Source organism: Euprymna scolopes, chromosome 43 (genome assembly GCF_053919585.1).
Source record: "Euprymna scolopes isolate OS-2025 chromosome 43, ASM5391958v1, whole genome shotgun sequence".
Classification (NCBI taxonomy): Eukaryota; Metazoa; Mollusca; class Cephalopoda; order Sepiida; family Sepiolidae; genus Euprymna; species Euprymna scolopes.
Genome location: NC_136524.1, coordinates 26,294,978 through 26,310,243, shown reverse-complemented (window position 1 = coordinate 26,310,243; position 15,266 = coordinate 26,294,978). Strand labels below are relative to the sequence as shown.

The 15,266-nt window shown below is 31.8% G+C and overlaps 1 protein-coding gene across 4 annotated transcripts in view; it reads left to right on the top strand.

Annotated features, from left to right (window-relative positions):
• LOC145268250 (E3 ubiquitin-protein ligase SH3RF1-like) overlaps positions 1 to 15,266 on the top strand; it is a 152,713-nt gene that overhangs the window by 91,831 nt on the left and 45,616 nt on the right. For all 4 annotated transcript variants that reach the window (XM_080123585.1, XM_080123583.1, XM_080123584.1 and 1 more), the window contains exons 8-10: positions 664 to 749; positions 6,561 to 6,728; positions 11,485 to 12,337. In XM_080123585.1, the coding sequence (XP_079979711.1) occupies positions 664 to 749; positions 6,561 to 6,728; positions 11,485 to 12,337 (1,107 nt within the window). The remainder of the gene's footprint in view (positions 1 to 663; positions 750 to 6,560; positions 6,729 to 11,484; positions 12,338 to 15,266) is intronic.

The window sequence follows — 15,266 nt, the reverse complement described above, 5'->3', positions numbered from 1 at the left end:
CGACCGGTCGATCCGACAAATAAAGAAGTCATCATCATGTTTTGTACGTGTCGTCATTCAATTACAACAGAAAAGGTAATTGTTATTATCCTTATCTATAATAAACATTGTGTAACCCTTCAAGGATTATGCATCTCCCCTCTTCTGTGTTAAGAACTCGTATACATCTCCAGTCAGTATATATATGAATGTCTTCTCTCCCTCATCATTGTTTCTTAATATGTACCCCCATACAACACTGGCCCCTGCCTCAACTTTATATCACCCATTTCTGGGAGCAATTTTGTTTTGCAGATATAGGTTATCATGATGCACTCAGTGTGACCCTTGTTAAAATTCATACTAGTTAACTTATTCGTCACTGATGTATGGTCGCTAATATGTAACATTTGAAGCATAAGCACTTTTACCAAAAATGATTAAATTTGGCATTAAATAACCCCAAAAGAGTTGAAATACTGTAAAAACAAAACAATCAACCCTTTTCCCTCTCTTTTTCTTCGCTTCCTATTCATTTTATTTCTTTCCACTGGAGTGGATTGCTTTACTTTTAATGTAGACTGACTCTGACCCTAACCCAATTGCCAATACCTGAGCACTCTACTCTTCTTTATTTGAAATCATTTTTGTTGGCACTAATAATAAAATATCAATTTATATTAGGAAAGCAGTGGTCAAATATCAGATGATAATAAACCAGGAAGCACAGAAGCCAACCCTCCAGATATTCCGTTTGGGAAAACAGCCATGTAAGTTATTTTATTTATACTTTTTTTTTTTTCATAACCAATGTTATTTGTTTATTTCAGCCTAAATATTGAAGAATCTGATACACACACATACACACACGCAAAGTAGGAATTAGTTGAGGTTGTGCAAATGACATGTTAAACATAAATAACTTTTCAGAATTTTTAAGATGAGGATTACTTAGTTTATTCAAGCTACTATTCTCATTGTTTTTTTAACAAAGTTTCTTTGGATGATGTAACTTTAAACTGTTTTCAGGTGTATCTTTGTCAAACTTTGAAACCTATATAGAATTTCGAATTGAAACTGGCTGATTCTTTGGTAAGTTGTTCAGAATTCCTCTGATGTTAAAAAAACAAATGCAGAAAAATCTTTGATGTGCATATCCGTTATGGATTGAAATGATCATATTCCAAAATTCACATAAAAATATCACATTCACAAAATTCACATCAAGTAGATTTTTATATAATATATATATATATATATATATAACTCTTTTTTTTAGTGATTGATGATAAATCATAGCCATTACAAGACTGACATTGATCTCTATTTCTGGAGAGGTTGTTATGGGTGAGGTAATTTTACAGGATAACTGAGCAAGACATTCCATCTTTACTTCCTCATAAAATTTGAGTTTCTTAGTTAATAAAAAAAATATTGATCAGTTTACTGATTTTTGGAATAGAGGGTGGAACAATAAATTCGTCACCCTAAAGAAAACAACACTACAGCTTTATTTTAAAACTTTTATTGAAAAAAATCAATTCATGTAATTTGATTATGTAGTAGAGCTGACATATATTCAATGTAACCGCCTTCAGCCTCAATCACTGTCTCTATACGGAGTCCGGAACATGCCTTTTCTACAAGAACAGGCGGGAGCTCTGCAGATGGTGGCAATAAGGCTGGCTTTGGTGTTGTGGGTGGTCATGTTGGTGATGTTCTTGATGTATGACCAAATGAAGTAGTCCAGTAGGTCCGGGAAGAAGGGGGGGGGTAGTGAGAGAAGAGTACAAAGGCGTAGCACTCCTGAAAGTCATCTGAATCTCTTTGGACTTGTGGGCTCGTGCCAAGTCCTGTTGCCATACCCAGGGTCTGCCAGCAGTCACCTGATTGCACCAGGGATCCCCACACTTTTTACCACATTTTTTCAGTACACTTTGATGTTTACTTTCAATCCAACTTTGAAGATGTGAGGTGGCATAATGTGGCCCTCACTTGAAACCACACCAAAAACCATAACCGTGGCTGGAAATTTTGTTGAGCTGTACTCTCAAGAATTGAACCGTCCGAATTAGCATTTTGAGGGTGCTGGCAATGGTCCTGTTGTCATAACTTGGATCGGTAAAGAGCATGGGTTGTACAGTGGCACATCTCTGATTTCGCTCATTGAACATTGTGTCACTTTCAGACATGATAGAAGGCTCCTATCACTCTTGCAATTTGTACACAACTGGCCAGCTAGTAGGTCTGCAAGAAAAAAGAAAACCAGTTTTCATCAAATGGAAGTGGAATCATGTCGTCGTCTTCACCCTGTATAATCTTTTTGATCCAATGATGGGTACATCATAAAGATTTTTCGATATTTTTTTTTTTTTTTAATATGGGGGAATTTTAGACAACCACTTTTTTTTTTTTTTAACTTATAGATATCTTATTCTTCCGATATGTCCAACACATACCAGCATGTAAAGCAGATGTTATAAGCTGAATAAGGCTATGATGACAATTCAATCCAATATGTGGGGGTCGTTCCAAAAGTAATACACACATCATCAAAAAAAAGATGAAACTTAAGTGCATAAGTTCAGTCATCGTAACAATGCAATTTGCAACCCCCCTCTTACTCATTTGGATGGAATAATAAAAAAAAATAGGTGGCATTACTTTTGAAATTAGCATATGTTGAGAAAGAGAAAAGATTATCTTAGCCAACAGAATAGTGTAGAATTTACAAAAAATTATTCCATGTTATTTAAAATAGAAACAATTCATGTTTTTTTGTGATTTGAAAAAAAAAACATGTAGCTATTTTGTTTTCTTAAATGAGAGTTATAATAGTAACAAGGATAAAAACTTTACTTTTAGGTGGTAGACATCTTTTAAAAAGTGAGTTGACTCTAAATTCGTTTAACCATATTTACTTCCCTTCATTTTTATCAAAAATCTCTACTTTGTGTGTGGGTTCTTTCCATATGGACTTTGAAACAGCCGGGCTGATGTGTTTTGTTTTTGTTTTGTTTTTTTTTTGTTTTTTTGTTTTGTTTTTTTGTTTTGTTTTTTTTTTTTTCACGCAAATGTACTTGTGTTTCTAGATAGGTTTTGTATCAAAATGCCTCTAATAAGTATTGAAATATCGATATTCAAAAAAAATCTGATTAAAGAAGGAACAGTTCAATTTTGATGAAAGTTAACACCCTTATACAACCTAATATCACAAGTGCATTTGAGAAGTTTTATCACCACACAAGCAGAATGGTTCAATGTATAAAATTAATGCGAGTTTCTTAGATAAGACAGCGGCATGTTTTTTTTTTTGTTTTTTTTTTTTTTACACAGTGATCACCACTTATCAAGGCCCGGAAGCCACTCAGGGATAAGGGTTATTGCAAGTACATTACGTTAGTCTGGAGATTTGATGGAGTGTTTACTTAAGGGGGCGGTTCATTAGGAATTTGTTAACATAAAGTGCATAAGTTTTATCAATAAAGTTTTGAATAAATGTTTCTGTTTAGAGCATAATTGAACCATGATACTTGACTTTTCCATTTTGAACTTGAATTCAAGCCATTATATAAAATAATTTTATAAAATTAGAGGAGGCAATCAATCAGTTTGATTGAAAACTGGGCAATTTCACTGATTTCGATGATAATAAAAGTATTGGAAGTGTGGAATAGTTGTTGAGCCTCACTTAATCTCGGGCAAAGTCGGGTCTCCCTTCTAGTATTATATAGATTCTTGCCTTTCTTTAATAACTTTTACATTTTACAAACTTCCGAGAAAAAAAGATATATATAATTAGGTAATATTTTGTACTTTGTACAATACATATAATCATTTTATAAATAACAATTTACCTTACCTGACACAAAAAATCTCATAGCATAAAGTAATAACACTAATGATTTTTTTGTTTGTTTTTTTTTTCGTTAATAAAAAGGCATAGGGACACAAATAATACCATTTGGGGGGGGGTTGCTATATATCAATTTTTGCAACAATGTGCAAATAAATTATTTTTTATTTCATTTTTTTCAATTCAAACTTTCAGCTCCATGAACCTTCTTCAGGGTGATAAAGATATTTTTTTTCTTTTATTTTTTATTGTTGAGATCTTGTGATATTGCTGAACATTGCCGATTTCTTCCAAACTTGTTGAAGAAACTGTGTTTTAATACCCAACATCCATAGTGAGATACACTGGTACACATACAGAAATATTGAGATCAATTTTACTACAGTAGAAGCATTATTCCAGTGCACCTCTCTACAGTTATTGGACATTAAAAACTAGTTTCTTTAATAAGACAGGAAGTAATTGGCAATCTTCAACTACAATGTAAGTCTCAACACTAAAAAATATTTGTATCATGCTGAGAAAGACTTATTGAGACAAATATTTGGATTTGAAAAAATAAAATTCATTTATTTTCAAACAAAAAAGACGGACATTTAGGAAATTGACCTCCACCTCTAAATTCCATAATTTATACTTTTTTTTTTCTTTTTTCTCATTAACCTCATCGATTACAAACTTAACTTTCATATTAAAAAAAAATTTTATGACTTATCATCGGGGGGGGGGGTCAGTTTTCAATCATAATGTTCTACTAAATTGAACATATACTTTGTAACCATTACTGAGAAAAATATTGCAACTCTCACACGACTAGCATTTATTCCCATCTAAAAAAGGGGGTTAGGAAGAGAACTTTCTCAACTCCCTCGTACCCCACCTCTCTCTCTCTTTCTCTCTCTCATCTAATCTATTCCATCCGTGTCAGCTCACTTAAAAAGATTCCAACTATAAGAAAATGCCCACTCCAAGAATGGACCTTTTGCAAAATTTTTGTTTGTTTTAAATTATTTCTGGTCTTTAGTAACAATTATTTTGTGAATTTAAAAAGAATCACTTGTCTGGTCCAAAGCATCAGAAAAAAATTATTTGATTGAATTAAAAAAAAATTTTTTTTTTTTTTTTTTTTTTTTTTTTTAATAAATTCTTGCCTTTTGTAACAATTATTTATTATGAATTTAAAAAAATACTTGTCTGCCTCTAATATAAATGTCCCATTGGCAATGTTCTATTTTAGCATCGGACAAAATGTCTGACTAACCAAGTGACTGTAGTAATATTATTTGTATCAAATGCAAAAAGTTAAACCCGTTGAATTGTCATGCGTTTGTACTCATAACTCATTCATTTACAGCATACTCGAAAACCTGGAAAAGTCATCGAGTTGGAAAGAAAGTAAAAATTTACCCTAGCCCCCTTTTTTTTTTTTTTTAGACAGAAATAAACACCGGTCATGTAAGAGTTGCAATATTTTTCTCTGTGATGGTCACAAAGTAGGTGTTCAATTTAGTACATTATAATCCCCGATAAGTTATGAAAAATATTTTTTTTTTAATTTATTTTTTAATCTGAAAGTTGTTTGTAATCAATGAGATTAACATGAAAAAAGAAAAGGTGTAAATTATGGAATTTAGAAGTGGGGGGTCAATTTCCTAAACATCCGCTAAAAAAAAAATCTGCTTTGTGTTTTCTGATTTAATGGATTTTCAAATTGAAAGTATTTTATTTCCTATTCTATATGTAATAATTGATTTTTATGTTTCTGAATTTTTTAGATTGATACTCTATATTTGGATTATTTGTACTACTGTTCTCATCTTAAGTGTCATTTCTAGTGTTGAGACGATTGATCAGAATCGGGAATCAGAAAAATCAGAACTTTTGGGATATCGGAATCGGAAAAATTTGTGCATTTTTTCCCATACCAAAACAATTCTTTTAATTGTCTTTTTTACTGGATTTTGTTTAAAGCCAAATCTTCCAGTAATGATAAAAATATTTATTAATTTTAAACTACCAGTAAAATTAAAATCTATAGATCCCCCCCACCCCATACAAGTGTGTTTCTACGTTTGAGAAAATATCTGCATATTTAACGTGTGTTTTTAGAGTATTCAGAAAAAATAGCAACGCTATGGTTAAATATTTAGAGATTTATACAGAATCGGAATTGGTAATTGTATCAGGATCAGGAATTTAGTACAGAATCAGTAACTGTATCGGAATCTGGAAAAATTTTGGAATCATTCCCTCACTTATTTCCACGATGTTTGGTTGATATAAGCTCCGACCTTCTTTAAATCTATCTTGTTAAACTTTCCTAGTGAATAAAGTATTTGTTAAAATTCAGTTACACTGTTCTGCACTGGTACCGTCTGTATAGGGTTGCCTTTCCTTTGGAGTCTGCTTGCAACGGCAAGTGGGAGACCCTGACAAATGGGCAAACCAAGGTTCTTTTATTACCTGCCCAGACCTGCACCTGGTTAGCCACAGCAAACGCTGTAGTAAATCAAATTAGGTGCAGAATACTATTGTCTCAAGAGACAGAAGGTTGCCATCAAATGAATTGATTTTAATGCTAGTACATCAGGATGTACTTAAAAGCAAATGCAATATTTCTGATCAAATGTGCCAGGAATTGAGACATTTACCTAATTTCATATATGATATTAATTTTGTTTTTTCTTATGTATTTTTTCTCACTTTATTTTTCTTTGCTTGTCAGTTATTCTGCTCTCTACAACTACAAACCTCAAAAGGAAGACGAAGTCGAATTACGTAAAGGAGACTATTATACCGTCACAGAAAAATGCCAAGATGGCTGGTACAAAGGACATTGTTTAAAAACGGGTGCCAATGGGGTATTCCCTGGAAATTATGTACAGATTTCAAGGTATATCTTTTGTGTGTGTGTGTGTGTGTGTGTGTATATATATATATATATATATATATATATATATATCACTTTTGTGTGTGTATTTCCTATGGAAAACATTCATTATATAAACAATTTTGTTGTCTTAAAATCTTCCATGTCATATATATTTTTTTCATTATCATCAGATGTTAATTACAAAGTTTCCTGAAAAAATACTTTAAAATATTATTTGGGATTTTTTTTATAGAATGAAACATGCTTTCATTTTGTACAGGAAAAGATTGGTTAACTGGCCTAAGGTCATAGAGCACATTGTGAATGACATCTTATAGAAAATAAGCCCATTCATCCGTTTCAGTTTGGTTTTCTTAAATTGGTTTGTACTTGCATAGAGCCGATTAAGAAGCTATATCTTTATTCCATCTCTATATTCTGCTTGTTTTTGCATCTGAGTGGGCGGGAGACTGGGGCATGATGTTCAACCCAGCAAAAACAATTGTACTATTGTCTTCTAGATACCTCTCTCCTGTTCTTGTCCATGGAAAGACCTTTTAAAAACAAAAATAGTGAAAGTATGTACCGTATATTTCAGCATATAAGATGACCCTTAAAGTCAAAAAATCATCTTTAAAAACCAATATTGCATAAGATACCAGGTGTTGCAATCTCTAGCCTAGGCTAAACAAACATGGTTTCGTGATTTAGCAGTCGTCTTATACAACCGATATATGATAAATTTATTAAAATTTTCTCCAATTTTGTACTTCGTCTTAGTCGACGGTCGCATTATACGCCAAAATATACAGTATCTTTTAATATTGTCTGTTGCACTGTGCTCCCTTTAAAAAGTGCACAGAATTTGTCTTTCATAGAAAAATAAATTAACTGCCCTAAAACGCTAGAATGGCCTGGAAATGGTGGATCAGTTTACATTAAATTTATATGTGAAACTAATCCCTCACTCTAAAATAATTGTTTTTTTTTTCTGCCAAGTTTTCAGAATGTTCACATATAATTGCTCTTAGCCCTACCACTAGCCCAAAGTCCGGGTAGCAAACCTCTGTCTCCTATGAAGATACGCTTAAAACACAGTTTTGTTTTTGTTAAGGATTTATTTTTATAGAAAAACAATATTGGTTAACTGGCTTAAAACGCTAGAATAATATTATTTTTTTACATATTATATATATTTCATTTCTGGCGAGTTTTTCTGTGTTATCATGTATATAATTGCCTAAAAAAGGGAGAATCACATATTTGAGGGAGGCTGGTGGGGGCAATTTAGCAGAAGGTGTTAATCTATAATAATATCAAAGTAATCTTGCAATATGTTCATTTTAAACAGTCCTTGTATGAGATTTAAAATGCATTACTATTTAACTTTTGAGTTCTGACTTTTTTTTTTTTTTTATATAAATACATGGAATTTTTATGGTATTAGAACATCTATAGTAGTGCCATATTCAGATTTATTGCACAAAAGTACTTATTTGGAATTTTCTTTGCATAATCTTATGTTTGAATAAAGATATAGCTTCTTAATCGGCTCTATGCAAGTACAACTCCCTTGAGTGCAATGCACTATGCTTTGTTATCATCGGTAGGTGCACTCTTACTTAATGATATTCGGTTCATGCCAGATATTGTTTTTGTGAAACTGGAGAAGCTTGACACTGGAAAGAGTATTGGACCAGATAATATTCCCAATCAGTGTGCTCGCTCTTTTATTGACGCCTCTGACTAATTTGTTTAATCTGTTGTCTGCATCTGGTCGCATGCCTCTTCTATGGAAGACCTCCACCATGGTTCCGGTCTACACAAGCACAAAGGCGATAGATCAACATTATCTAGCTATCATCCAATTTCTTTGATCATGTCTTGGCAAGGTCATAGAGCACATTGTGAATGACATCTCATAAAACATAAGCCCATCCATCCGCTTCAGTTTGGTTTGCTTAAATTGCACTTTGCCAAGCTGCCCGTTTTTATCGTTTGGAACTGTTATTCATTTTGCAACAGAAACTACACTCATTTGGCATTCGAGGCAAGCCCTGCTCTTGGATCTGTAACTGTCTAATCGGCTACAGGCTGTCTAATTGGTCACTGGCTGTTTGTCAGTTTAACTTCCTGTCTTAGCTGGAGTGCCATAAGGAAGTATTATTGTACAGATGTTATTTTTGCTTTTCATCAACGACCTGCTGACATTAATAGACAGTGCAACATCTCATTTTAACTGTGACGACTGTGTCCCAAGCTCTTATGCCTATGACACAAATTTCTGTATCACACCTAGACCCTTATATAGTGCCGGTATACCTGCAGTCGCTGCTTGTTTTTGCATTTGAGTGGGCAGGAGAATGGAGCTTGATGTTCAACCCAGCAAAAACAGTTGTACTATTGTCTTCTAGATATCCATCTCCTATCCCTGTCCATAGGATTTGGTTTCAAGACATATTTGTGCCATTCTCCAAATGCCATAAGTATCTAGAAGTAATAATATCTAGTAATCTCAGGTTATCGAATAGGGTTAATAGGGAGCTTTACGTGTTGTGTATCCTGAGCTACGAATGAATGGTATTTGCTGACTAGGCTTTACAAGGCAATGATTCATCCCTTGGAATAAAAGTTCCTAATGTTCGTCGGAGTTGGCAAGGTGTTCTCTGATTCTCTTGAGTGTCTACAGCATCATGACATCAGATATATATACGACATATTCTCTGCCAAGACCTTGTTCCCTCTGGAATATATGATCTGCTTGAATTAGATCTGATGTCTACCTGACAGAACGTAACAGTTGCTTCTATTGCCTACAGATTATTTCATGGTTCTTGCTCCACCGTAATACTTAAATACACCCTGTACTGCAGCTGAACAAACCAAACCTGAGAGGACATACATTCACATTAGACCTTCTGCATAATCACATTAGTTTTTGCCGGTGATCTCCTTTCACATTGCGTTCTGCAGTCCTAAATATATTGTCTTAGAATTGTGAATCACTGTCACATTTTCAGAGTTCCGTATTTATTGGCTATCGTGATATTCCTAAGTTTTAGGCATTCCCTAATTAGTTTAGTAGCTTCTGTCTATTGCTAATGGTTTTATGACCATGACTTAATAAAGGGAAAAAAAATATTGAAAAAGTAATGTAAAAAATATGAAATACATTTCATTATATTTTTTGTAGTTTTTGTTTTATGTTTTGTTTTTCCTTTTTTTTTATATCGTCTTAAAGAGGGAAAACTAATCAAACATGCAAGGCACAAACATAATCAACTTCTTTTTAGACAGATTTAAAAAATTTAAAGATTAATTTTTAGATCATCAAGCTCTTTCTATGTATGCCATTATTGAGACATTTTAGGCAATTTAAATTTTTCATGTGTATTACTAATATATATATGTTTTAGCGTTTTTTTTGGGGGGGGGTAAAGATATCGGTAATAGTGTAGATTGGCCTTCCTTTGTTTACAAAGCCATTTGACTGAAGTGACGTCAGACATATTTTTATCTACAGATGGCGAAAACTGTATAGAATGAACCTTTTTTTCTTTTTTATGTTTTATTCAAACAGTCTTTATTTGAACTTAATGGATTGTTTGTTTTTTTTGTTTTTTTTTTTGTATTTATTAACTGTTTTATTCTTTTTATCAAACAAAAATAGAACTTTTATAATGACATATTATGGACTGTTTTTCAAACATTGAAATTTTAAAATTAAAGTTAGTTTTATTTTTAAAAAAAAAAAAAAAAGGGACTAGGTGTTTTTTTTTTTTCAATTAAATTATAAACTTTATTTGAACTTTTCAACAAACTTTTACAGACATAAAAAATAGACTTTATAGATATTTTATAATAATTTTTTTAAAAATATATTTAACGAAAAGTTTTTTATCATTTCATTGTTGAATAAAATTTCAAAGTGATAAATGGTGAAAAAAAAAATCTCAAAGAAAAAACACCTCGTCTTTTTTTTCTTTTTTTTTTAAATAAAACTTTAATTTTAAAATTTCGATGTTTGAAAAACAGTCCATAATGTATATATTTCATTATAAAAGTTCTATTTTTGCTTGATAAAAAGAATAAAACAGTTAATAAATACAAAAAAAAAAAACAGTCCATTAAGTTCAAATAAAGACTGTTTGAATAAAACTTATAAAAAAAAGGTTCATTCTATATGGTTTTGGCCATCCGTAGATAAAAATATGTCTGACGTCACTTCCGTCAATGGCTTTGTAAACAAAGGAAGGCCAATGTACACCATTACCAAGATATCATAAAATTTTGAATGTTGAATTTTAACCAAATTGTTGGATTTATTAATCTATGAAAAATGTTAGTAAAACACATGCACTACTCATACAATACCTACAGTTTCACAGAATATATAATAGTAATATACAAGTCAGATTTTCTTAAATATTACATCAGATAGATAAAAAAAAAAAATGCTCTTGTGCATTCATTTATTTTTATTTTTAAATTCATCCAATTCATTGTTACAAATGTTATCTTTAACATTGTTAGGTAATTTGTTCTAAAATTATTTTACTATTAGAAAAAAAGTATTTAGAATCTGCACAAGTACTAAAATTTCTTTTTGTATTAAACCTGCAACCAAATTTAAACTATATACACACACACACACACACACACACACACACACACACACACACACACACACACACACACACACACACACATATGTGTGTGTAGAGATATATAAATGCATATATGTATTTTTAAAATTTTAATTTTTTTTCCTTAATAGGCAATCTGTTGGTTTTGTCCCAGTAAACCCAAACCTTAGAGGGAAAGAACTTCCGTCTTCATCTTCAATAGCATCAGCAGATATCAACAGTCCACCAGGTTCAGTATTTTATGGCAGCCCACCTCCTCCACCCTGCAGCGGTAATATGGACACGCCGCCACCTGCTCCTCCACCAGCCACTGTATCCCAACCTCATATACGTGCAGTTGGATCCTCGTCATCATCTCATGGGACTAGCAATAGTAGCACTAATTTGCATCGCCCGAGTGCATCGGGTACGACAGCAAGATCTCGTGCTCTGCACCATGGATCATCAGTATCTTCCACTTCTTCATCAATATTGGCATCTGCGTATCATAGCAACAATAACAACAGCTGCAGCGGTAGTAGTGGAAACACTGGGGTTGGAAGTGGATCTGCTCTATCGCCGTCAGTATCGTCATCGATATTAGCCGCAGCTTACAGTAATAATAACAATAACAACAACAGCAGTGTTGGGGTCATCAGCGGATCAAATTTATCAACCTCTGTTTCCTCATCATCATCCCAACTGTCATCATCTTCGACAACGCACGCTATAGTGGACACGCCTGGTAGTAAATCCCACTCTGGTCCCGGGGGGAATACGTCCGCATCATCTCTGAAGAATACAGCTAGCATGGGAGGGTGTGGGGTAGCAGGTGGTCATCATGCACAGAATCTTAACCCCTCATCTTCATCGTCGTCCCATAGGAATGTAGCAGACTTTGCTGCCTTGCAACATTCTATGTCTGCAAGCGCTAATATTACCCCTCCGAATGTTGTTGCAGGTATTTCAAGCACGGCAACATCGCACTCCACTTCTAAGGAAAAAGTAAGTAAATTCTTCAAAATGATTCTCAGACACTTTTATTGCTAAGTATTTTGTCGTCTTGCTTTTTCTGTTTGTATAATCAAAGATTTGTTAGTTTTTTTTAATATACTTGTTCACCTAAAACAAAGCCTATTGCTACTTGGACATCAGGAGCTACTATTTGAGACCAAGATGTCTGTTCACATTACATTTAAACTTCTGCATGTTCATGCACTTAGGAAACAGGAATGGAATTCCAAAGTCTAGCAATCCAAGAGAAGAAACTATTAGAGTAGAAGGTTTTCTGGTATTATAGAAGTAAAAGACTTGAAGATAAAAAAGGTCCCACACATGCACGATCATCTCTGCTAACAATTCACTAACTTTGTTGGAAAATTAAAAAGGAAATGATAAAGTAGTAAAAACGATCTAGAATTGTTGAGGATTTCAAATGTTGGCATATAGGCGATATAATTAAAAGAGAAAAGAAACTGAAAAAAGAAGACTTGAAGAAACCTCTAGAAACTAAACTAACAATTCAATAACTAATACAAAAGATAAAAAAAAAAGAAAATGATAAAGCAATAAAAACGATCTATCCAAATATGACAATCTTTTATTTAGAAATACATTTTTCTCATTACTAAGTTGATCAAGAGTTTTTTTTAAACAGAAGACTAGATGATTTAAAAAAAAAAAAAACAAACCTCTGAAGTCAACTCGGCTAACAAAGTAGATAAAAGTTGGAGTACTTTTTTTTTTTTTTTTTTTTTTTTTTTTTAAGTCAAACCTGAATAGTGTGAATCAAAGTTGCATCTTTTCCAAAAATTTAATTTAATAAAGTTTTTTTTTTTTAAATTTTACTTTGAATATTTTTTAAATGATTTAATTTTCCATATAGATAATCATATTACAAATGATTGGTATTTTTACTTTGTTATATATGTACTGATTTAAAAAAAAAAAAAAATTCTGTTTTGTCTAGAAGATGCTCTATATTATGAAACAAGAATAGAGAAAAATCTGATGTACATACCCATGACAAAAAGAAAATGTCATATTCCAAAAATCACACCAATTGATCAAGTAGTTTTATTTTTACTCATAAAATTTGACTTTCTTTGTAACAGAAGAGTGGTTCTTTTTTCTGTCATTTTGAAAACAATCTAAAAGGAAAAAACACAAACAATGGAGATGATGAATCTATCTCCTTACAGTGCTGACATCAACCGCATCAGGTGCCAATGAATGTTGATCAGTTTAATTTTTTCTGCATGCAGGAATTCACTGACACATCTCTACTTATGATGCACCCTCATGAGAGTCTCATACCGTTAATATCTGCAACATAGCGATGAAACTTTCAGGTCATGAACGTATGAGTTCAGGCATCATAACAATGTAATTTGCGATCTCTTATTCATTTTGATGGAATAAAAAAAATAGGAGGCATTACTTTTGGAGCCTCCCTTGTAATTTGAGTGTAACTTACAATTACCAATTTTTATTTTTACCAAGTACTTTATCCACTATGTGTACAATTCTAATATGAATTTTGGGAACCTTAAACCGGCAAAATTCACCTTTCGTCTTTCTTTGTTTACAAAGCCATTTGGCAGAAGTGACGTCCGACATATTTTTAGCTATGGATGACCAAACTGTATAGAATTAAACTTTTTTTTAGAAGTTTTATTCAAACTTAATGGACTGGGTTTTTTTTTCATGAACTGTTTTATTCTTTTTATCAAACAAAAATAGAACTTTTATAATGAAATATATATTATGGACTGTTTTTCAAGCATCAAATTTTAAAATTAAAGTTAGTTTTATTTTAAAGAAAACAACAAAAAAAAATTTTTTTTTTCTTCATTTATCAGTTTGAAATTTTATTCAACAATAAAATGATAAACCAATTTACAATTCTATTTTTTATGTATGCAAAAATTTGTTAAAAAGTTCAAATAAAGTTTATAATGTAATTGAAAAAAAACACCTCGTTTTTTTTTGTTTTTTAAAATAAAACTAACTTTAATTTTAAAATTTCGATATCGACGTTTACCTAGCTTTTATTATAAAAGTTAGGTAAATGTTCATAAACATATTAATGGGGAAAAAACAGTTCATAGATGATAATAATAATAATAATATAAAAAAACAGTCCATAGATGATGATAATAATAATAATATAAAAAAACAGTCCATTGAGTTCAAATAAAGACTGTTTGAATAAAACTTCTTTAAAAAAAAAGGTTCATTCTATACAGTTTTAGTCATCCGTAGCTAAAAATATGTCTGACGTCACTTCCACCAAATAGTTTTGTAAACAAAGACGAAAGGTGAATTTTACCCCTTAAACCTATTGTTTTTAATTTAAATGATTTATTTTTAAAGTAAGAAGTTATTACTACAGATTACAATATACATTGAGCCTATTTTCCAATGCCAAAACCGATTCTTTAAATTCTTTTATTTGATTTTGGTTTAAGAAACATCTTCCACTGCTTGTAGTAATAATAAATATTTATTGATTTAAATTTCTAGTAAGACTAAAATCTATAGATCACCCTTTCGCAAGTGTGTTTTTGTGTTCTGAGAAAATACAGTAATCGGGACAAAATAGCACTTTTATAATTAAATATTTGGAGATTTCTAAAGAATCAGAATCGGTAATTGTATCAGAATCGGGAAAAACATTGAAACTGTTCCATCACTAATAATTATGTTATCAAAGAGTAAATCTTTAACAAAGCAAAACTTATCAAGATAAGAAAAACTCAACCTTATTAAGAGAAACAAATATATTAAATGAAAAATGAGGAATAAAGTTATATATAACTTTATTATATGATCAGAACAATAAGGAAATGCTAAGGGGAAATTAAGAAAAAATCTGTTTAGGCCATAACATTTTGAAGCTAAATTCTTCTCATCAGAAAAGAAGGGCCAGAAT